Raw genomic sequence first — 25,820 nt, forward strand, 5'->3', positions numbered from 1 at the left:
CACTGAGCTTTCCCACCCCACCAGCAAAGTGAAATGAAACTGTGCTCTCCACATGCGACAGTCAAACACCTGCTCCTTTTCCTGACACCACACTGTTTACTTAGTACTCTGTAATTAGACCAGTGGGGACACTTTCTCTCAACTCCCTCTTTTTGGAGAGACATTTTCAATCAGAGAAACAGAAAGTCAAAGTTTCTACTTACTGTTTAGGGTTTGTGATGAATAGTTACAGAATCAGACTATCAAATAGGATCTAATATTACATTTAAAGCGTGTAGCTAAATAGGTTTTGTATATACTCTCCTTGCTGAAAACAATTCTTGAAATACTTTAAAAACCAAAACTTAAAATTTATTTAGAATTATCCTTGTTATAAAAGTCATATTGTGAAACTGTTATTTTAATTACAGAAAATTATTCAGAAAAGTAAGTTCTAGTAATTCACAAATGTCCTCTATTTGCATAAATATTTTGAATCATTTGCTCAATGCCATTACTTACCCCTACACACACTGAGAATCAGAAATAATCTAATGTGGTTGTAACAAGAGGAGGAACATGGAAAATACATTTATCCCATGAAAAGAGTTTATAATTAATGAGTTCTTGCCACATGTGTTTATTAAAATCAAAATCTACAAGGTTACTTAGAAAAAATGATTCCTCTTTTCTCCTCAAAACTTTTACACAAATATAAAACTCCCTATACAGAGCTCATAAAATAGTGACCTATTTTAGGAATAAGAATGTGATGAATTTTATTTTATGTTAATTATATTATAAAAAGTAATAATGATTTAATAAAATCTACAAACAAATGTACTTCAGAAAAAGAGCTGATTTGAGGCATCATCCCATATAATACAACTCTAAGATCTGCAAGATATCTCAAGAATTTCAAAAATTAACATTTGCAAGCATTATTGGGCTGGGTTACTGCTTATTAGAGACTCAATTTTTCATACCTAAAAGTTTACTTTGATGAAAACATGTTTATTTTTCACAAGTAAAACTGCATCCATTGCCCTCTGTACCCTTAATAATTCTATTTTCCTTACACAGTCTTTTAATTTACATTTCACCAAAGTAATCTTTTCTTTTACAAGATTTTGACTTATTTCCCCAAATAGAAAAGCATAAAGTTGTAAAGCATTCTAGATTTACTTAGGAAGGAAAAGCCACACAAATAAAAGCATACTGTCTTAGCTGGGGAATAAGGGGAAGGAGAATACTTGGAATGGCAACTATCTGGACTTCCAAGAAATTCTTCTTCCACCTCATTGGACCTCTCTTAGCTTTCCCAACTATACACACATGTACCATGCTGTGATCGGCACAGTCTTGTTGGGACTTCAGGGACCAACTTTAACCCTAGAGTTTATATAGAGACAGCAGGGTGGCAAGACTCACTGTGGGAGTTCTAGTAAGCAGCCCAGAGACTCCTCATGGGGCTGAAGGTGCCTTCAATAAGAGGGCCCTGTAACACTTTTGCAATGGCCACTATTCAGAGCTTGACCCATCCTCCCTCAGGGAAACTTCCCAACTTCCTATGCTGTCTGAGTACCTGTACTAGCTGTCCAGGGAAAACAGGAAAACCAAAGGTCATGGAGGAAGCAGCTGGGACAGGCAGGACTTTCAGCTCAGCCCAGCCTGCACCTTAGCAGTGTGAGGGAAAGCTCTGCATACCCAGGAGGGCAGATAAAGAGCGAACAGGACACACATTTCACCTATAAAAAATGTCCTCTGGACACTTAACAATGCAGCTCTAACTACACCAGCACTTCCAAGTTAACTGGCTGGAGCTGATCTAAAGTGATCAGTCAATTTAGATGCGATGGCTTTAAGAAGCAGCAGAAAATGCAAAAGATGGAGCCTTGCATTCATGAATTTGAGATGATTATTTAGGGGAAAACCAAGATGGTTTTACAGAGCATTTATTCTTACATGACACCTAAGGCTCTAGGTGACCATTGGCACCTCTGTACAAGCTCCTTTCGGCCAACCATAACCAGTACACTGAGACTCAATGTTCAAGGGATATATGCATGGTATACACTCCAAAGGCACAAGCGAAGACCATCAAGGGCCGGTGGTGCTTGACTGCCTCATGAATTCTGGCAAGAGTTTGCCTAAAATGGGAGGAAGGGGCTGGTCTAAGATGGGGTCTGGGGGAATGGGAGAAGAGGTATGGCAGTATGTTTCCCTGGGCTCCAGCCCCGCAGGGGCTAGGAAACTTCCAGTGCATTGGCAGGGCCCTGTAGGAAGCCCTGGTTTGCTGGACTGGAGCGCACCCTGCTGGCCAGTACTGAGATCACACCCAGCCCTTGGGCTGCGGACTCAAGCCTGGAAACTCCACAGTTTGTTCACATAGCATTCGTTCTTCCACACATATCATCTTTGTAAAAACTTTATTTGGCAACTCCCTCAACACACTTGCCAGTTTTTATTTTAGTGACACTTTTCTGGCTCTTCAGAAAGTACAGAAAAACATGAAAATAAAAGTCCTATATAATCCCATCAGCAAAAACAACTTTTAACACTTAATAAGAATAGTTGTGATGGTCATTGTCCTGTTCTCAGATCCATGTCCAGCCCTTGTCTCCACGTCCAGCCCTTTCTACATCTCAAGCTGGCTGGTAGGCAAGAGGTTGGAGAATGGGAGGAAGGATCAAACATATGTGTTCCTCTGTCAGCTTTTAGAAGGAATTTTCCAGCAATGGCTGTATCTGCTCTGTGATTCCAGGTCCCACAAGTGACCAGCTTCAGTATCCTGGACACCTTCTCCAGCCCTGGAGCAGTGGCTTCCTGCCATTGCTCATCTCAGGGTGCCTCAACATGATTGGCTTCTCTGCCCTACCATCACCTGTGAAACATTTCCTACCATTAACTCCCTTTGAAATACCTACAGTGGCTTACTTTCCTGAGTACATGATTGATGTCAGATTAACAACTTTTGGTTAACTTATCATCCAATATTATTTTATAAAAGTTTTCCTGTATCTTTAGTTATTTACAAGCCTTTCCTGATAGCTGCATATCTTATATCACACCTTAACTGGCTCACATCATTTGTTTCCAATGTTTGTTTAAAGTATAATATTGGTATGAATTTCTGTATGTATCACGTTATATCCACATTTCTAAGTTACTTGCTTAGACTAGATTTCTGGAAGTGATTAAAAAGAAATTATTCATTTTATTGTTCCTGGTAAATATTGCCCAGAAGTCCCCAGGAAGAAAGGTTCAGACCAGTTTACATCCCACCAGAGGCCTAAAAGAACTTGTCTCACCATTCCCTCTGCAGCTCTGATTACATTAATTTACTAATTTTATCTGGTTATTAGGTTTTTGGTTTATTTTTATTTTTTTTCTTTAATGTATTTTATTGATTATGCTGTTACAGTTGTCCCATTTCCCCCCTTCATTCCCCTCCACCCTACACACCCTCCCACCACATTCCCCCCTTTAGTTCATGTCCATGTGTCATAAGTTCTTTAGCTTCTATATTTCCCATTCTATTCTTGCCTTGCCCCTGCCTATTTTCTACCTACCATCTATGCTACTTATGCTCTGTACCTTTTCCTCCTCTCTTCTCCTCCCACTCCCCTGTTGATAACCCCCCATGTGATGTCCATTTATGTGGTTCTGTTCCTGTTCTAGTTGTTTGCTTAGTTCGCTTTTGTTTTAGGTGTGGTTGTTAATAACTGTTTGCTGTCTTTCTACTTTTCATGTTTTTTATCTTCTTTTTCTTAGATAAGTCCCTTTAACATTTCATATAAGGGCCTGGCAATGATGAACTCCTTTAACTTGACCTTATCTGAAAAGCACTTTATCTGCCCTTCCATTCTAGATTAAAACTTTGCTGGATAGAGCAATCTTGGATATAGGTCCTTGCCTTTCATGACTTGGAATACTTCTTTCCAGCCCCTTCTGGCCTGTAAGGTCTCTTTTGAGAAATCAGCTGACAGTCTGATGGAACTCCTTTGTAGGTGACTGTCTCCTATCTCTTGCTGCTTCTAGGATTCTCTCCTTCATTTTAATCTTGGCTAATGTAATTATGATGTGCCTTGGTGTGTTCCTCCTTGGGTCCAACTTCTTTGGGACTCTCTGAGCTTCCTGGACTTCCTAGAAGTCTATTTTCTTAGCCAGACTGGGGAAGTCTTCATTATTTGTTGCCGCAGCCCGCTGCAGCAAGCGTGGTCACAAGGTGAGGCGAGGGACTTAAAAAATGGAGAGGACCATAAGCTCTGCTGGCAAAATGGCGAATTTATTCAAGGAACAGCTGTCTTAAATACAAACTGTTAATACCTAAAGCAAGACTGCAGGGAACTAGAAACAATGTTGTTTTTCAAAGTTCGAGCACTCCCTTAAGCTATCAAAAGGGCAAGAAGTTCTCATAACCATCTGGGAACATGACACCTGCGCCAGGGTCTTGTTGTGTCTTTCAAGGCTGGGAACTAGAAGGTTAGGAAAGTGTCAAGGTACCCGCCGGCTCCAGGGACCAGAAACCAAGTTCATCCACCATTCTCACAGTGGAGAACTCTGTCCTTGGTCCCCTTATGGCCTGGCAGGCCCCCACAATTTGTTCAGATAAGTTTTCCACTCCTTGCTCTTCCTCTTGCCCTTCTGGTACCCCTACAGTTCAAATGTTGGAACATTTCAAGGTGTTCTGGAGATTCCTAAGACTTTCCTCCTTTTTTTTGAATTCTTGTTTCTTTATTCTTTTCTGTTTGTTTGTTTCTTCCTTCCTTCTGGTCGACTACATTGATTTGAGTCCCAGTTTTCTTCCCATCACCATTGTTTCCCTATGCATTTTCCTTCATTTCACTTACCATAACCTTCATTTTTTCATTTAATTTATGACCAAATTCAACCAATTCTGTGAGCATCCTGATCACCAGTACTTTGAACTATACATCTGATACGTTGGCTATCTCTGTTGCTTAGTTGTATTTACTGTGGAGCTTTTATCTGTTCTCCCATTTGGGCCAATTTTTTTTGTCTTGTCGTGCAAGTTATGTATAAGGGGTGGAGTCTTAGGTGTTCACCAGGGTGGGGCAACCCAGTCTCTGGGTTGTGACGCTGTATGTGGGGGTGGGGTCCGAGAGGGAACAATGGCACTTGTGTTGCTCTCTGCTGGATTTCAGTCCCTTCCACCACTTCCCCCAAGCAAACTGGACCTTCCTGGTGCTGATTCTCCTGTGGGTGGGCTTGTGTAGGTTCTAGAACCCTGTGGGTCTCTCCACTGAGGTTCTCCACTGAATCCAACTCTCCTGTGAGGCTTGGAGTCTCTCCCAGCACCTCAACCCCCACGGGTGTTTTCAATTGGTGTTTTGGGGCTTTATTTCCCTGCGCCGGGACTCTAGGTTGTGCAGTCTGTCTCGTTCTCCAGTTTTACCTGGTTTATCTGCAAGTGAATGTGGGACCTCCTGGTCAGCCAGCCACCTTGCTCACTGTGCCCCACTTCCCAATAGCCACCTCGCTGGGTCTGCCTGTTGCCACCCCATGCCCGGAATCTTCCAGCTTCCATCTTGTGTGCCTGGGGTTTGTCAGCTGCTGCCTTGCCTGCCCGGTGTCACTGTTTTTTTTGCCGTGACCCGACTCTGCCCTTCCTACTGGTCTGGATGAATGTGTGTATTTTAATTCCTTGGTTGTCCGACTCCCATACAATTCAATTCTCTGTCATTTCTGGTTGTTTTGTTTCTAAATTGTTGTCCTTATTTTGGTTGTGTGAGGAGGCACAGTGTGTCTAGCTACGCCTCCATCTTGGCTGGAAGTCAAGTTTTTTATTGATTTTTTTTTATGGAAAAGGTAGAGAGGAGAGAGAGCAAAAGATTTGTTGTTCCATTTATTTTTGCATTCATTTGGTTGACTCTTATATGTGCCCTTCCTTCTTTGGATCAAATCCACAATTATGGCTTATCAAGTGGTTATTACTGTTTTAATGTATATGTGTTTTCTTATATTGTTAGTAAGGAGGAATATTTTTCAGGTGTTTACTAGCCATGTACACTTCCTCTTTGGTAAATTATCCATTTTACTATACAATCCTTAATGATTCAATTACTGACTAGGGTTTTCAGCCAGAGTTCTCAGATACAAACAGAAGGTGGCTTTGGCTTAATTAAACAGAAACAGGATTTATTCAGTCTATCATTCAGCTCCAAAGTGGATAGGAAGGCTGAAAAATTAGGTGCAGGAAATAGATGAAATCAAGGAAACCTGTATTATAAACTGGAAATATGGTCAAAATCCCACCCTAAAATTGTCTGAATAACTTGTTACCCTGAATGTTTTTCCAGGAATTGCTGCCACCCACCATTGAACTCTGTATGCCACTGACAAAATGAATATTTAACTCTTACATCTTTGTGGTTCCTCGTAACAACTTGCAAACTGTGCCTTAATTCTTTCCCTCATCAAGTAGTCAATTTCTCTACCTCTTTTGAAGAACCAATTGGCCAAGCTTTTTCAGAGCTTGCATATTTATCAGCCATATATAGCTCCTCCAAGTTATCTGTACCCACCAGGTCCTCACTAAACATTGTTGTCTTTGCACATTCTGTCCTCACTTCATGGAATGCTTTCCATCTCACTCATCCCATACCCACTACTGCCTGTCTAGTGGTTATTTATCCTTTCAATTTTCAACAACTAGAACAACCACTAAAAAAGTCACTAAAATATATATAGTAAAAAATGAAACAAAACCAGAGGACTTAGAATGGTATGCTAAAGAAACATTTATTTAAATTAAAGGACGGTAGTAAAGGAAGAAGAAAGAATAAGACAGGAGACATTTAAAACGTTCATATACAAAACTTGTACATGAATGTTCACAGTGGCATTATTCATAAAAAGTGGAAAAATCCAAATGTCCATCAACTGACGGATGAATAAATAAAATGTGTATAGCCATACAGTATTATTTGGCAATAAAAAATGAAATACTGATACATGCTACATGAATAAATCTTGAAAACAATATGCTAAATAAAAGATATGAGAAACCATATATTGTATGATTCCATTTGCATACAATACTCGAAGAGGCAAATCTATCTAAATAGAAAGTGAATTCATGATTACCTAGAGCTAAGAGGTGGGAGGCACTTGGGGCAGGGGTTGGGGGCGGAAATAGTGCATCACTGCTAATGAATATGGGGTTCTCTTTGAGTTAATGAAAATGTTCTAGAAATCACTGTGGTTGTACAACTGTGAATATATTGGGCTGGCCAAAAGGTTCATTTAGCTTCTTCTGTAAAATAAAAGACGCATCTTTCATTTCACCAGTAACTTTATTGATTAGGATATTTTGAGTATGTCAGTTATCTTCTGCTGCTGGCTTCTAGTGGGTAGAGGCCAAGGGTGCTGCTAAACATCTTCCAATGCATAAGACAACCCCACAGCAAAGAAATATCTAGTCAAAATGTGAATAGTACCAAGAAATTTCACAAACCATGTTTGAAACCTTCGTGTTCAGTCATAGCACCTTCTCCATATACTGCACAATTTTTTTTTTTTTGCATTTCAGTTGCGTTTTTACCTTTCTTGAAATAATAAAACAATACACTGGAAATGTTACATATCTTTCTTCCATCTTCAATACTAAAATGGCTGCACAAAAATTCACTTGTTTTAATAAGGTTTTTTTAAATGTATGCTGATAGGACAGCTGTCACAACACAAGCTAACAAAACTGTTCTGAATGAAGTTAAGACACTTAAGTACTACTACAGCCATTGTACAGAAAAAACTAAAGGAACTTTTGGACTAGCCCAATAGTAAAAGCCACTGAATTTCATACACTTTAAATGGGTAAACTGGACAGCGGTGGCACCCGAATCCCAAGGAGGGAGAAGATGGCAGCGGAGTAGGACAAAGGATTTCGCTTCCATTCATGCGCTGGAGAAAAACGGGGCTGGCTCTGCAAAGGAGCACAGCGAACACCCAACAGGAACCCAGCATATAGGAAGGCAGGACCCCAGAAAGTATAGCGGACACTGAATGGCCAGAGGTTGAGGAGAGGAGACAACCGCAGATCAACAAGGTATGAAGGAACAGTGCAGAGGCTGCAGGCCCTCCACCGCGCCGTGCGAGGGCCCTGGCTGGGCCGCCTTGATCTCTGAGAGCCGAGGGCGGGCAACAACAACAACCCTGAGAGAGAACTAGTCACTGGCACCCTCTCTAACACGCAGGGCACAGATTGGAAAACACCAGGAGAGATCGGTTTGCCTGTAGTGGCAGAGAGTGGAGTGGGCATTGGGAATCAAACCAGAGAGCTCTGATAACCCGTGGAGTCAAGCTGTGGTTGCCAGTTTGGGGAACTGAGCGGCCCCGGCATTACCAGTAGCCTGAGCCGGCGCTCCCACGGTCTTGGGGAGCTTCAGGATACTGGTAGTGCCCCTGTAGGAGCACCAGTCACCAGCTCCCTCCCTACCCAGCCGGGCGCAGACTGAGAAGCACCGGGAGTCCAGTTGTGGTTACCGGCTTGGAGATCTAGGAGTCCCCGTGCATTCCCAGTAGCGTGCATTCCCGGTAGTGCGCATTCCCGATAGCAGGGGACTCCAGCCGGTGCTCCCACAGTCTCAGGGAGCTGCGGGCTACTGGCAGACGGAGAAGCACTGGACAGGGAGTCAGGCTGTTACTGCCGGCTTGGAGAACTGAGAGCGCGGGACTTGAGCCTGCACTCCCACAGTCTTGGGGAGCTGCAGGCTACTGGCAGGGCCCCTGAAAGAGCACTAATTGCCAGCTCCATCCCTACACAGCTGGGCTCAGACTGAGAAGCACCAGGAGTCAGGCTGTGGCTGCCGGCTTGGAAGAATTGTGAGTTGCCCCTTGTGTGCAGCCACAGCACTGGGAAAGGTCCAAGCCCAAGCCTGCGAGACCAGGAAAGCCTGGCTGGGAGGGTGCGCCCTCACGCCAGGCCAGAGCTGGGAAGCCTGGGGGAAAACCTGCTCTGACCGGTGCACGGGAGAGCGGCGCCATTCTGGATCTTGGGAGGGCACTGACAAGACCAGCTAAGTTCACCGAGACGAGAGAAAGGCCACACTAATAGCCCCTCAGGCTCCTCCAGCTAGTGAGACGAGAAGAAAATGTTTGACCAGCTGGAAAGCAACAAGAGGAGTAGGTGGAAGTGGACAACACCAAGATACCTGCAGGAGACTGCACCACTGAATCTCACAGGCATCCTACCACAGAACTTCACACCATAAACCCAGGGAACAAGAACAGATCACTTTAAGAAGCTGAGGCCAACAAGAATAGCAACACAAAAAATGGGAAGACAAAGAAACAATCCCCAAATGAAAGAAAAGGAGGAAGTCACAGAAAGAATGTTAGATGAAATAGAGGAAAGATAACTATTAGATATTGAATTCAAAGCACTGGTTATCAGGGAATTCAAAGAGTTTACAACGAGCTACAAGAAACTAAAGGAGAGCTACAGCGAACTCTCTGCAAACTACACCAACGTGAAAAAGGAAATAGAAACCATCAGTAAAGGCCAAGAGGAAATGAAGAATACAATTTCTGAACCAAAGAACACAATAGAAGGTATGAAGAATAGAATCGATATGGCGGAAGGTTGCATAAATGAGATAGAAGACAGGATAGAAAGAATCTCCCAGACAGACCAAATAATGTAAAAGAGAATCAGAAAAAAAAAATTTTAGAGAAATGCAAGACAACATGAAACGGAGTAATATCCGAATAATAGGAATACCAGAAGGAGAGGAAGAAAAACAAGGGATAGAAAACTGACTTGAAAGAGTAGTAACGGAAAATTTTCCTAAGTTGAGGAGAGAGAAAGTCACACGGATTCAGAAATCACATAGAGTCCCAATCAGGTGGAACCCAAAGAGGCCTACTGCAAGACACATCATCATTAAAATACCAAAACTCCAAGACAAAGAGAAAATCCTAAAGGTAGCAAGGGAGAAAAAGGAAGTAACATACAAGGGAACCCCAATCAGGTTGGCTACTGACTTCTCAATGGAAACATTCCAAGCAAGAAGAGAATGGCAAGAAATATTCCAAGTAATGAGAAACAGAGGCCTACAACCAAGGCTATTGTACCCAGCAAGGCTCTCAATCAAGATAGAAGGCCAAATAAACAGCTTCCAAGACAAAAGAAGTCTAAAAGAATACACCTCCACCAAACCAGCTCTACAAGAATTACTACAAGGGCTGCTTTAGGAAAGGAAGGAAAAGAGACAGATGGAGAGGAACATAGGTACACAAATGGCAATGAATAAGTACCTTTCAATAATAACCTTAAATGTAAATGGATTAAATGCACCAATTAAAAGACACAGAATAGCTGAATGGATAAGAAAGCATGACCCACACATATGCTGCCTACAACAGACCCACCTGAGGTCAAAAGACCAGCACAGACTAAAAGGGAAAGGCTAGAAACAAATTTTCCAAGCAAACAGTCCAGAAGAAAAATCCAGGGTGGCAATTCTCAAAACAGACAAAATAGACTTCAAAAAAAGGGCCATAAAGAGAGATCCAGAAGGTCACTTCATAATACTCAAGGGAAGAATCCACCAAGAACACATTAACATCACAAATATATATGCACCCAACATAGGAGCACCCAAATATATAAAGAAAATTCTGGAGGGCCTCAACAAAGATATTGACAGCAACACAATTATAGTAGGGGATTTTAACACCCCACTGTCTAAAATGGACAAATCTTCTAAACAAATATCAACAAAGATATTACAGCATTAAATGACACCCTTGATGAAATGGACCTAATTGACATATATAGAGCCCACCATCCCAAAGAAGCTAAATACACATTCTTTTCAAACACACATGGAACATTTTCAAGATAGATCACATGATAGGACACAAAACAAGTCTCAACAAATTCAGGAAAATAGAAATCATCCCAAGCATTTTCTCTGATCACAAGGGACTGAAATTGGAAACCAACCCGACAGGAAAAAAGCCAAAACACCCAAAAGCATGGAGACTGAATGGTATGCTATTAAACAACGAATGGGTCAAGATTGAAATTAGGGAAGAAATCAGAAAGCTTCTGGAAACAAATGAAAATGAACTCACAACAACCCAAAACTTATGGGACACAGTGAAGGCAGTCCTGAGAGGGAAGTTCATAGCAATACAGGCTTACCTAAAGAAGATAGAAACATTTCAAACAAACAACCTAACACAACACCTGCAAGAACTCAAGGAACAACAACAAAGACAGCCAAGAGCAAGTAGAAGAAAGGAAGTAACCAAGATCAGAGCAGAATTAAATGACATAGAGACTAAAAGCACAATTCTAAGGACCAATGAATGCAGGAGATGGTTTTTTGAAAAGATAAACAAAATAGACAAACCTTTCAGTAGGCTCATCAAGAAGAGAGAGGACCCAAATAAACATAATCAGAAATGAAAGAGAAGAGATTACAACTGATACCACAGAAATAGAAGGGATTGTAAGAAACTACTATGAAGAACTGTATGCCAAGGAATTTGAAAACCTAGGTGAAATGGACAAATTTCTAGAAAAATATAATCTTCCAAAACTCTATCAAAAAGAAGCAGAAAACCTGAACAGGCCAATAACAGCAGATGAAATTGAAGCAGTAATCAAAAAACTCCCATCACACAAAAGCCCTGGACCAGACGGTTTCAGAGGAGAATTCTACAAAGCATTTAAGGAAGAGCTAACCCCTATTCTTCACAGACTATTCCAAAGAATCCAAAAGGAGGGAAAACTCCCCAACTCTTTTTATGAAGCCAGCATCACCCTAATTCCAAAGCCCGATAGAGACACAACAAAGAAAGAAAACTATAGGCCAATATCGCTGATGAACATAGACGCTAAAATCCTCAATAAAATGTTAGCAAATCCCATCCAACAATACATCAAAAAGATCATACACCGCGACCAAGTGGGATTCATCCCAGGGATGCAAGGATGGTACAATACTCGCAAATCAATAAATGTAATACACCACATAAACAAAAGCAAAGACAAAAACCACATGATCATGTCAATAGACGCGGAAAAAGCTTTTGATAAGGTACAACACCCATTTATGATAAAGGTACTCAGAAAAATGAGAATAGAGGGAGCATTTCTCAATATAATAAAGGCCATATATGAAAAACCTACAGCCAACATCATACTCAATGGGCAAAAACTAAAAGCTTTTCCACTAAGATCAGGAAGAAGACAAGGTTGCCCACTTTCACCACTTCTATTCAATATAGTATTAGAAGTTCTAGCCACAGCGATCAGACAAGAAAAGGAAATAAAAGGCATCCAAATCGGAAAGGAGGAAACAAAACTGGCATTGTTTGCAGATGACATGATAGTGTACATGGAAAACCCTATAGCCTCTACCCAAAAGCTGCTTGAACTAATAAATGAATTGGCAAAACAGCAGGTTACAAAGTCAATATCCAGAAATCAAAGGCATTTTTGTATACCAACAATGAAACAGCAGAAGCACAAATCAAGAAAAAAAATCCCATTCGATATAGCAAAATCAAAAATAAAATATCTGGGAATAAACCTAACCAAGGAGGTTAAAGACCTGTATGCAGAAAACTACACAACACTGAAGAAAGAAATCAAGGAAGACACAAATAAATGGAAACATATACCATGTTCATGGATTGGAAGAATTAACATCATCAAAATGTCCATACTACCCAAAGCAATTTACAGATTCAATGCAATACCTATTAAAGTACCAATGGCATATTTCACAGACATAGAACAAACACTTCAAAAATTTATATGGAACCATAAAAGACCCCGAATAGCAGCTGCAATTTTGAGAAAGAAGAACAAAGTAGGAGGGATCACAATACCTGATATCAAACTGTATTAAAAGGCCACTGTAATCAAAACAGCCGGGCATAAAAACAGGCACATAGACCAATGGAATAGAACAGAGAGCCCAGAAATAAACCCAACTCTCTACAGTCAATTAATATTTCACAAAGGGGGCAATAACATAAAATGGAGTAAAGATAGCCTCTTCAACAAATGGTATTGGGAGAACTGAACAGCTACATGCAAAAAAATGAAACTTGAGCACCAACTTACACCATACACCAAAATTAATTCAAGGTGGATAAAAGACTTAAATATACGCCATGAAACCATTAAAGCCCTAGAGGAGAGCCGTGAAACCATTAAAGCCCTAGAGGAGAGCATTGGCAAGAAAATCTCAGATATTCCACGCAGCAATATTTTTACTGATCCGTCTCCTAGAGCAAGGGATATAAAAGAAAGAATGAACAAATGGGATCTCATCAAACTTAAAAGCTTCTGCATGGCTAAAGAAAACAGTATCAAGATACAAAGAGAAGCAACAGCTTGGGAACACATATTTGCCAATGATACCTCAGACAAAGGTTTAATCTCCAAAATATACAAAGAACTCACTCGACTCGACTCAAAGAAGAGAAGCAACCCGATTAAAAAATGGGCAGAGGACTTGAACAGACATTTCTCCAAGGAGGACATACAGAGGATCCAGAGACACATGAAAAGATGCTTGATATCACTAGCTATCAGAGAGATGCAAATTAAAACCACAATGAGATACCACTTAACACCAGGCAGAATGGCTATCATAAACAAAGAAACAAACAAGTGCTGGAGAGGTTGTGGGGAAAAGGGGGCCCTAGTTCACTGTTGGTGGGATTGCAGACTGCTACAACCACTATGGAGAATAGTATGCAATTTTCTAAGAAAACTAAAAATGAACGTGCCTTTTGACCCAGCAATTCCACTCTTAGGAGTATGTCCTAAGAACCCTGAAACACCAATCCAAAAGAACCTATGCACCCCGATGTTCATAGCAGCACAATTCACGAAAGCCAAGAGTTGGAAGCAACCTAGATGCCCATCGGTAAATGACTGGATCAAAAAACTCTGGTACATTTACACAATGGAATTCTATGCTGCAGAAAAGAAGAAGGAACTACTACCCTTTGCAACATCATGGATGGAACTGGAAAGCATTATGCTGAAGGAAAGAAGCCAGGCGGTGAAAGACAAATACCATATGATATCACCGTTAACAGGGACCTAAACAAAACAAATAAGCAAGCAAAATATGACCAATGACACTCAAATACAGAACAGGCTGACAGGGTCTAGAGGGGAGAGGGGAGAGAATCGTAGGGGAAAAGGGGATGGACTCACATGAACAAGTATAAAGGACACATGCACAATAACTAAGGGTGGGGGGCGGAAATGGGAGGGAGGTGGGGAGCTTGGGCGGGGGGGCCGGACGGGCAGGGTTGGGAATATAAGAGAGAAAGCTGTACTTGAACAAGAATTAAATTAAAAAATTATTAAAATAAATAAATAAATAAATGGGTAAGCTGTACAGTATGTGAATTATATCTCAATAAAGCTGATAAAAATATTTTTTAAGCTGAGAAAAATATTTAATTAAAAAAATTTGTTTTAGAGCTTCAGCTAAATAAACACATAGAGTACAAGGTTTTCCCTTACTTGCCGAAGTGGAATACACACACACACTCATCTCAAGTAAAGCTATATTGCACATCATGGGGGCATATTGAAATTACTGCAATACTTTCTTAGTTCATAAAATTCCAGAACAAAAGTTGGCATGCCATTTTAAAATATTCTGTTATGCAAAATATCACATATACAAAAGCAGAGAACAGTGATCTTCCTTCTACCTGTGACTTACTCATGGTTTTCCCTATCACTGTCCACCCACTAGTATTTGGGGCAGAGTCATTTTGCACATCCCAAGCTCTTGATCCTGAGGCCCAAGATACCTAGAAATTATAAGTTCATGGCAGTCTAAAAGTAATTTAACATTAATTAAGTGCTTAATGTGCCAATGACTATCCTAAGCACTTGAACAAATTAACCCTCAAATCAATCCTGAAAGGTAACGTTATTCTATCCACACTGAAGAAATCAAGGCTTAGAGGTAAAATAACTTTTCCAAAAGCTAAGTGAAAGAAAGAAATTTCAAATCAAGGTTACTATCTTAAAACAATAATTCATACTGATCAGAAAAAATAATATAACTGAACTAAAAGGACCATTTAACTTAAAAGCTGAAAAATGGCATTCCTTTTCCTGAAGTCATCTGCTTGATGGTCTCCATTCAACTGGGACTACCGACTGGACCCCACCAAGGGAGCCCTCCATTTGACTTAACCCTCCTTGGACTCTAAGAAACAGCTAAGGCTGCCAGCAGACCTCAGACTCCACAAAATCAGGAGCCTGAAAAAAGCCAGAACAATGACAACACCTCTTCCCCCCAAATTTCAATACAGTACCACTCACCAGTGTGCCTACTAAGCACTTGAAATGTGGCCAGTTCAAAATGAGATGCACTAAAATAAAATACACATTTTCAAGACTTAGTACAAAAAAATGTAAAAAACTGATTACATGGTAAAATATTAGTATTTTAAATTTGGGATTAAATAAAGTATTTTATTAAAATTAAGCTCACCCAGAATGGCCATCACAAAAAATTCAACAGACAAGTGCTGGAGAGGATGTGGAGAAAAGGGAAAACTAGTGCACTGTTGGTGGGAATGCAGACTGGTGCAGCCACTGTGGAAGACAGTATAGAATTTCCTCAGAAAACTAAAAATAGAACTGCATTTTGACCCAGCAATTCCACTGCTGGGATTGTATCCTAAGAACCTTGAAACACCAATCCAAAAGAACCTACACACCCCAATGTTCATAGCAGCGCAATTTATAATAGCCAAGTACTGGAAGCAACCCAAGTGCCCATCACTAAATGAGTGGATCAAAAATCTATGGTACATTTACACAATGGAATAATACTATGCAGCAGAAAGAAGGAGCTCCTACCCTTTGTGACAGCATGGATGGAACTAGAGAGAATTATGCTAAGTGAAATAAGCCAGGCAGTAAGGGGAAAATACCGTATGACCTCACCTTTAATGTGAACCTAATCAACAAAAGAAAAATCAAGCAAAACATAACCAGAGACATTGAAATTAAGAACAATTTGACAGTAACCAAGGGGAGGTAGAAGGGGATAATGCAGGGAAGGGTTTTCAGGAACAAGTATAAAGGACACATGGACAAAACCAAGGTGGGGGTAGTGGAAGCAAGGGAGGGAGGTGGGTTTGGCTGGGGTTGGGGAGGGTAGTGGTGGGGGGTAAATGCAGACAACTGTAATTGAACAATAAAATTAAAAAAAAATAACCTCACCCATTTCTTTGTACCTTTTTGGTGTGGCTACTAAAACATTTAGAATTACATATGCAGCTCACATTTCCACTGGGGAGTGCTGTTCCTGACTATACCTCTGCTGCCCTGGATGCCAGCTCCCGTGGGCTCTCTCTCCTTGTGAACGTTTGTCACAGGTTTGCAGAGAAACAGGGGGGCAGCACCACTGGCCCAGAAGAGCACTGGCCAAGTGTAGCTCAATCAGGTATTAGAGCTCTGGAACCTTTAGAGCTCATCAGTGACTGGTGATTGGCCTATCCCTCCACTGAGAACAGCTTCTGACACAAAATGAGAGGGACTACAAATCTATTTGAAACTCGAGGTGGGACACCAGGGATTTCACTGCCACTGGGAGGAGGCTGACAGAGATAGAGCCAGCCAGGGCTTCAGTTCTGGATATGGAGCTGCTACTTCTCCCACCTTACTGCTAAGCAGAAATGTGAGTGGTCCAACATAAAAGAATGGGTTTTCAAAACTAAGTTTATTTCATTCATCAGTCTGAATAACGCATTGTCAATAGAACAAAGGGGTTGCCTTTCCAGGGCAGACCTTGTCTTCCTTCTCTGGACTCCACTGCCCACATGAACAAGCACACTTCTATCCCTCTCAAAGCACCACTACAGATGCTTACTTGCCGAGGATCACCTGGGTACATCAGAATGCTAGGCTGTTTTGGAATGTTTTACTGTCCTACAACACCACCCAGTTACTAAAAAGCAAAGGCACTGAGCCTATGTCAAAACATCATGACTATGGGGTTAGTAGAGTGAAGGCTAATGAAGCCCTAATCTGGATGCATCTGCTGTTGGTGATAGGACGTGAGCCAAGTCAAGCATATGGGAAGTGGCTGTCATGGAACCAATGATGAAGTCTCTGAAAGCTAGAGCTGTATCAGAGTGACTGATCCTTCCACCCCAGTGCCCAGTATACAGCAAGTGCTCAATACCTATGAATCAAAGGGAAAGTTGATTATAGACTGTTAGATCCTGTGGTCAGGCACATCTGAGGGGAAAAAATGCAGCCACTGACAGTCAGGAGCTGGCCCAGCTCCAGAGTCTGGCCTGGCATTGCTACTAGCTGGCCTGGCCCCCATTAGTAGGCTGCTGTGTTCTCCTGTGGAACAAAAAGTTTCACACAGCAACATCAGACAAGGCCACTTGGTGACTATGAGAAATGAAAATAAAACCCAGATGACTCCATAATCCTATCTCAACAGACAAAAGATGATCATCTGAACAACACAAAAAACCAGCCAACCCTCCTAAGGAGTGGATGCTGTTGCTTCACCCAGCCCAGCATTACCCTCACTCCATTATTCTCACCTTCTCAGTAAAAGTTAAGATAACCAATCACAGAACTGTACTGCTTCCTGACAACATATAATCCAGAGCAAAGCCCTCCTTCCTTGAGTCCTTCCTCAAAGCACCAGACAGAAGCTTAAATCCCAAGTCCTAACACTCTCTGAGACACCCCACCATTCCCCATGGCATGTGACTTCCCTCATTCAAAGGGTCAGGAAACCCAACCATGTTGAACTACATTTCCTAAAGAGTCTTTGGCTGAGGAGCACTAATGACCCTTCGCCATAAACATCCCTTCCCTAGGCTATGGTTACCACTGTGCCTCTATCCCCCAGCCTGAGAAGGGAAAAAAGGAAATCAGCATAGGAGAGGAGAAAATTCAATGGTGGCAAAGATAACTTCTACAAATGGCACCTTCCCATGGCCACCCTAAGTTGTGCAATGTTCTACCCCTTTCTCCCACTAAAGAAACCCCCCATCAACAAACAGAAGTTAATATTAAAGGCACAAGTACCTACACACACCCACACAATAAGCCATTTCACTAACTTCAATACTTCGACCAATTACTTGTGACTTACATTGCAAATGATGGACATAGCAGTTAAGGAACACAACTGTAAGATATTCAGTCAGAACTACCTGGTATTAGGAGCATGGCCTGAACATGTTACTTAAACTAAACCTGTTTCTTACTCTGCATATTAAGAGAACAAATGCCATAAAGTTGCTATGAGATAACAGGCCAAAGGCCCAGAACAGCACTGGTACACAGGAAGTAATGACAGGTGGGACTCTGACACCAGAGTCACCTTATAACCACTTCTCCATGCATTCTCTTTGCATGACAGCACCCGTCAATCTGCCTGTCTTGTCCAGCAGGCTGGAAGCATCCGGAGGACAAGAGTATGCTGAAGCACAGGCTCTGTCTTCCTCTTCTGTTTCCCTCCCCAACCAATTCCCTTAGGAATATGCACACGATGGGGACTCAGAATCTAAGTTTCATGAATGAAAAGTATAAAAACTTCAGGAGCTACAGTTGAAACCAAAACTGAATAGGTTTTGTTCAAGTCCAAGTGTTTTTCCCCTTTGATCCTTCCCAGGAATGTGGCAATTTTATTTAGTTATAAACCTTTCCCTAAACAGCCAACTTGCAGCTTGCCCTGTGCTATCAAATTGCTCACCAGCCTGCAAATTCTTCCCATCCAACTTATCGCCTACAAGATTGCATTTAATAACAATGTTATTGAAGAAACTTTTTAATTAAAATTTACCTCAAGGACAAACTCCTCTATATGTGTCCAAAGTATAGTAAGTGTTTTTGTATTTTTCAAGAAAAACCTCATATTAACACTTAGAGGGACTTCAGTTTGGTCACAGGTTCAAGTGCCTAAGAAACCAGCTGAAAATTTACATGTGATTAGAGCATGCAGGTATCTTTCAGAAACCCTGAATAACTCTGTTATTTATCTTTATTCCTGAATTTAATCCATGTAAGAGCTTAAAGGATTATTTCAAAAATCAGTTCTATCAAGTTTTCTCAGCTAAGATCTAGTGCCCATTTGGTGCAAAAATTACCTTTCATACAGACCAAAAGAGTCTTGAAGAATAAAATAAAACACTCCTAACAACAGGTTTCCTAACAATGTATGGGACAACTATTTTTAAAGAGCACCTTGAGAATGAAGAAAAAGAGAAGGAATTCAATAAGGAAAAGAAAGCCTGATTAACTTTTATTCTGCAACTTAATTTAGCTGAAATTTAGATGCCAACAAGTTTGGTAGCTAAAATTCAAGCTTCAAAACATAGTAAGCCCACTGTTCCAAGTATTGTGCAAAGTCAGCATGGGGGAAATTAGGATTCTCAGATGGATTCCTGAGCCCCCTCTAAAATTACCACTGAGCTGTCCATAGCCTTTCCTTTCTCTGTCTATGAGGCTTTCTGGACAATTCACTACTCATTAGGCATACAGTGAAGATGATAGTGGAGGGAATAAAGATAAAATCCAGGTCACCCATTTTCCAGTTTGTCAACTTCTACAAGTAAAGGTTTGAGCAATATAAAACTTGGAAATAATTTGTGCCTTTTGTTCAATCTTTAACTAACGAAGAAAATTAATTGCCCTTGTTTTGTTTGACAAGGACCTATGGAATAAAACTGACACTAAGCTCTCTCAGAAATAAATATTTACCTACTCTTTGGCTCAAGATTTCTTGAGAAAATTCCACCTCTTATCAGAAATCCAATGTAAACTGGCTGAGCAAAATTGATATCTATTTAACAGCAAAACTGCTGCAAATTCTATAGCAAAGACAAAGAGTAAGAATGGCACCATACTGCTTTATTTCAACCCTCAAACAATATAAAGAAGTGATAAGTTCTGATGCTGAATCATGCAGGCAATAACACAGGAACGGATAAAATGTTAACAAAAAGACAATCATTTAAATGTGTTTCACATTTCACAGCAGTACTAGCAAGGATTTCTGGCCAATTGCTTCCAACAGCAGGGGTCTGAATGGACCCGCTCATCTTAACAAAAGAACCACTACATTTTCTCCCTGATAGTTTACAGTCACTACACACCACACTGCTACACTCACCAGACTTTTGTAAACCTCACGTTAAAATATGTAACAAGGTAGGTACCATGCATGATCACAACAAAAATACTAAAAACCAAAAAAGTGTGATAGAAGAGTAAACTCCAATGTTTCTAGTAAGGCATCAGGGAATCACTGCTGGCTGGGCCCTTCATTTTACCAGTTTAAAGAAGTTTTGATTTACATTATTCAGCAAACTCTCAATATTTAGAAGCTTAACCAGCAGGCTCAAGTTTAAAAGACAATTCCCTTCTCTTTTTTTGGTAAATATTTTATATAAAACACGAAATTAATTTCCACTTTATTTTAAAAACTGAGTATTTTTAATAGTAAAAATATATGTTTATATTTCTCTTTTTTAAAAAAGACACTTAATAACAATACTTGAGAAGACTGGATTTAACTGCCTGGTCCCTACCCTACTGTTGTCCACCTGGCACAGAGACATTAAGGCAAAGGTTCCTGGAGTGACACGTCCACTTGGCTGTGGCCTGCAGATTCCAGTTAAGTACACTCACTCCTAGCAGGGTCAAGAGAAAGGCTTCTCCTTCATGTTCACTGAGCCATCCTGCATTCCGAAATAGACTCTCTCAGCCATATTGATGAATAGGCCTGTGTCCACCACACCTGCAGGACAAAAGATGGCAGAAGGCATTACGTTTCAGCTTCCCAAGCAAGAAACAAATCAAGGATCATAAGATCATCAGTAGGAGCAACAGTCATTAGCAATACTGGACACATCAAGAGTGATTCTGATTCTTTGTATTTCATCTTAAAATTTCCTTCTCCATCAATATCTTGGCTTGCTTTCTATCTTTCTTTGCCCACAAGTGCCAAATGTTTTTCTGTCTCAGAGCCTTTGGCCATACTCCCTCAGTCTGAACTAGTCATCTTTGAGAGCTTCAAGAGCTGGCTCTTCTCTGTCCTTTAGATATCATGACAAGTGATCTTTTCAGCTTAAAGGTCTCCTATGACTATTCTAAATAAATCCCACTCCTAGTTACTCTAAATCACACTGCCAGCTTTTGAAGTTTTCCCCACAAAGTCCAAGAACATATTTGAAACAAAAAAACCTACATCAAAATATATAAAACTCTCTCCAAATCAACAAGACAGACAACCTGGTAGAAAAATGGGCAAGACTCAGCAGGACTTTACAAAAGAGGCTATCCAAAATGGCCAATAAACATAAAAATTGGGGGTCAAACTAAACAAAAAAGAATGCAAATTAAAACGAGACACCACTGCATGCTCACCAGAGAGACTATAATGAAATGTGACAAGGATAAAAAGAAACTTCTACATGTTGACAGCAGGAATAAATAGGCAAACCACTTTGGAAAATGTTTGTAAATATATTTAAGATTTTATTTATTTATTTTTAGAGGGAAAGGGAGGGGGAAAGAGAGGGAGAGAAACATCAATGTGTGGTTGCCTCTCATGTACCCCCTGCTGGGAACTGGCCTGCAACCCAGGCATGTGCCCTAGACTGGGAAACTAACTAGTAACCCTCTGGTTCACAAGCTGGTGCTTCACCCACTGGGCCACACTAGCCGGGGTTGTTAATATACTTATTAGAGATGAACATATTCATACCTATGATCCAGCAATTCTAAGCTAGGTATATAAGCATATGGTCATGAAGAGACATGTACAAGAATGTCCATAGCAGTACTTTTCCTAATAGCTGAAAACTGGAAACACCCAAATGCCCAGTAAGAGTAGAATGAGTATACAAGCTATTCCCCCCCATACACATAATAGAATGGAATCTATTCACCAATGAGAATTAACTACAACTGTGAGCAACCTTTACAGAAAATATTTACATAGTCCGGTTAACCCTTAAACAACTTGGAGATTATGGGCACCAACATTCCTCATAACTGAAAATTGAACTATAACTACAGCTAGCCCTCCAAACATGCAGATTCCCGCTGCAGATTTGACCCTTGGGTGGCATGGGTTTGAACTGCCAAGCCAAATTGAAAATTCTGCATATAAATGGACTCACACACTTCAAATACTGTGTTGTTCAAGTGTCAACTGTATACACATAATTACAGTGAGACAATACTGTTCAACCATCAGAAAAAAAGTATGCTGAGAAAAATGGCACCTGCATTATGTTGCTGGTAGACAGGTAAATTGGTAAAATCCCTATAGGGCAATTTAATACCATCTAGCAACCCAAGATACACTTATCCTTTGATCTAGTAACTCTCTTCTAGCAAAGAACTAGAAACAAATATCCCCAAGAGGGGATGTGGTTAAATAAAGTATGCAATAGCTATAAAATGAAATGCTGTGCAGTTATTTTGTAACATTGCCTTGTTGGAAATGAACTTCTTTAACTTTTTCTTATCTAGGAAGCTCTTTATTTTTCTTTCAACTTTACATGACCGTCACGCTGGAGAAAGTAGCCTTGGTTGTAGGTCCTTGCTTTTCATCACTGTGAATATTTCATGCCAAAGTCTTCTGGCCTGAAATGTTTCTGTTGAAAAATCAGACGACAGTCTCATGGGAGCTCCTTTGTGAGTAACTAACCCCATTTCTCTTGTGGCTTTAACATTCTGTCTTTAACCTTTAGCATTTTCATTGTCTTGGAGTGGGCCTTTTTGCATCTATCTTGTTTGGGACTCTCTCTGCTTCCTGGACTTGTGTATCTATTTCCCACACCAGGTTAGATATGTTTTCAGTCATTGTTTCTTGAAATAGTTTCTTTATCCCTTGCTCTCTCTCTTCTACATCTGGTACCCCTATGATGCAGATGTCATTAAGCTTGATGTTGTTCCAAAGGTCCCTTAAACTATTGTTATTTAAAAATTTTTTTTTCCCGCTGAAAGCATGGTTTCTGTTACCGTGTCTTCCAAATCACTGATTCAATACTCTGCTGCTTTAATAGGCTGCTGATTCCTTCTATGTATTCATTTCATTTATTGTATTCTTCAATTCTGACTGCTTCTGTTTTAGGATTTCTATGTCCTTTTTAATGCCTACTATCTAGGTTCTCACTGAATTCATCCATTCTTCCCCTCAGTTCCTTGAGCACCCTTATAACTATTGTTTTGAACTCTTTACCTGGTAGATTGCTTTCATTTCATTTCATTTCATTATTTCATTTCATTCTTTTTCTGAGGATTTGTCCTGTTCTTTCATTTGGAGCATGTTTCTTTGTCTCCCCATTTTGGCTGCCTCTTTGTATTTGTTTCTGTGTATTAGGTAGATCTGCTATATCTCTGTCTTGGTATGGTGGTCTTCAGTAGTAGGTGTCTTGTGGGGCTCAATGGCACATTCTCCCTGATCACCTCAACTAGGTGCTCCAAAAATGTCTCTTGTGCGGATTACATAAGTCCTCCTGTTATAGTTGAGTCTTGATTGCTGCTAGCCCATCTATATAGGAAGATGACCCCTGGGCTGGCATACCCCAGCCACAGTGTATGAGCTACTGCATGGAAGTTGACTACACAAGGTAGAAATTGCCCCAGCAAGGTCTGGAGACTGCAAACATCCCCATTTGGGTGTGGAGCTAACTGGCTTGTGCTCTTATGTAATCTGAAGCCAGCCACTGGATGTTTTGGTTCTGGGCCCTCTCAGGAGAAACTCCCGTGTAGGTCAATGTCAGGCACTACCTGTGACTGGCCCTGTGCTGCCTATTTAGAGCTCCAAAGCAATCCAGTTAGTAGCTGCCTCTCCTAGGCCTGTGTTCACATGAGAGGGGCCAAGCTGTGCCTGAGGCTAACTACCACCAGTACAGAGCAGGGCAGGTTAGCAAAAGATGGAAAGCACTCAAGACCTGGCTCCACCTGTTGGGTGCCTATTAGCCACTGAAAGAGCCTCCTACAATAAGTACATGAATTGCATGAGGCAGGTTCTCAGCAAGTCACCAGGTTAACAGCAGGTGGTGTTCATCAGGTTGACAGATATTCAAACTCAGTACCAGTGCTAGGTCTGCAGTCACTCAGAAAAAGCCTCAGGCCAGCCTCAGTCCTGGGGACCTTTGTGGTGGTAAAGGGTCTCAGGGAGTCATCAGGTACAGAGTAAGATTTGATCATGTGGAAGATGGGCTCTGCACAGGAACAGTGTCACCATTCAGGGTACATGGGAAATCATGGCCTTGCCTGAAAGCCACACTAGTTTTTCCCTATGTGTCTCTAATACCCCCAGTCTACCCAGATCTCCTGGAGAGCCCCTTAAGAAAGACTGCAATGGGAGCCCAGGCTGGCTGCAACAAGCAGGATGAAAGCTTGGCAAAGTGGGGCCACAGGGAGTCGGGAGGACGGGGCTAGTCACAGTTATTCACAGTTATTTTAAAATGAACGAGGAAGCTCTTTTTGAACTATTATGTATGATCTCCAAGACAGGAAAAACTAGGAATCAAAACCTGTATCTAGTATGCTTCCACTTGTGTAAAAAGAGGTAGGGCAGAGAGGGTTGATTTGTTGACCAAAGAATAACTCAAGAAGATACAATTTTGGTAACACTGGCTGCCTCTAGACAGGGAAAGCTGAGGGGTAGAAGAGACTTTTCACTGATTACTCTTATAATATTAACCCATATATATTCAAAAGAATAAATAAAATCAAAACTTCCAGAGACACTTCTCCAATATTTATACATTTGGAGATCATCTCCAAATAAGATCATCTATCTTCAATGAAAAGCCACCAGGTAGAGAACCTGATGAAACACAAAGGTCCTGGCACTAAACTGTGCCAACATGATTGTAGCCTCCCAAAAATAAGTGGCCACTCAAGTCCCATCCTTTTCAAGCATTCTGTAATACAAGGCGACAGCTTCCATCTGATTCGAGACAAGTGAGAACAGGTTCAGACAATGTTTTTTAAAAACCAGCAGAGACAAATGGCAGTAGTCTAGGATCTGATATGAAAGCAACCTCTCCTCAGGTCACTAAGGTGAAGGAAATGACTGAACCCACCACTCTCCAAAACATAGGAAGAGCAGAGGTAGCTCAATGCAAACATAGTGAAAGAACCCCAGTAGCTTTGACCCTTCTGTAGTGCCTGTCTGTTCTGGGTGTAAACTCAATGGAACACACAAGGGAGAATGCACATTTCAGCTATCCTCTAAGTTACTTCACAAACGCACATGGAACAAGGTCAGAGGAACAGGGACAGAAAGGGAAACTTGCCCTGCTTCTCCTCCCTTGATCTTGGCCCAGCAGCAATCATTATAATGGGCCAAATTGGGAAGAGAAAAGATAAAACAAACCAGAGATGATCCTGGTCACACTGTACTAAATAATGTAATGCCTCTCTCTTTTCATTTTTTTTTTCACTTTAAGTTTTAAAAACTATGGAAGAAAAGGGACCACATGCTAAGCCTGACAAGGTTAGGTGGGGCCTGCATGACAACCTTGCAGAAATTGGAGATCTAAAGTAACCACAAAGGATGGTCTAAAATTAAAACTTATTAACTAAAATCAGTTTACGGCAAGTAGTCATGCCCTAGACTTGAATCTTCCCTGACAAAAGTTAATTTACCCTAATTGACTTTGTCTACTGTCCTTTTGCATCTACAATAACATACCTTTGGAATGTCAAGATAACTTCCCTTTTTCCAGACCCCTCCAGGTACAATAACCACAAAAGAGCAGAGACCACAAATCCCCTCACTGTTATTATCATGTTAGTTGTTGACTAC

At 40.9% G+C, this 25,820-nt stretch overlaps 1 protein-coding gene across 1 annotated transcript in view; it reads right to left on the bottom strand.

The window, feature by feature from the left end:
* Nucleotides 1-19,873: 19,873 nt before the first annotated feature.
* Nucleotides 19,874-25,820, bottom strand: part of RPIA (ribose 5-phosphate isomerase A) — a 39,461-nt gene continuing 33,514 nt past the window's right edge. The window contains exon 9 of the mRNA XM_037057245.1: nucleotides 19,874-20,783. Coding sequence (XP_036913140.1) covers nucleotides 20,686-20,783 — 98 coding nt within the window. The 3' untranslated portion in view covers nucleotides 19,874-20,685. The remainder of the gene's footprint in view (nucleotides 20,784-25,820) is intronic.

Source organism: Sturnira hondurensis, unplaced genomic scaffold, assembly GCF_014824575.4.
Source record: "Sturnira hondurensis isolate 20B ecotype Veracruz unplaced genomic scaffold, ASM1482457v3 Scaffold0009556, whole genome shotgun sequence".
NCBI classification, from domain to species: domain Eukaryota; kingdom Metazoa; phylum Chordata; class Mammalia; order Chiroptera; family Phyllostomidae; genus Sturnira; species Sturnira hondurensis.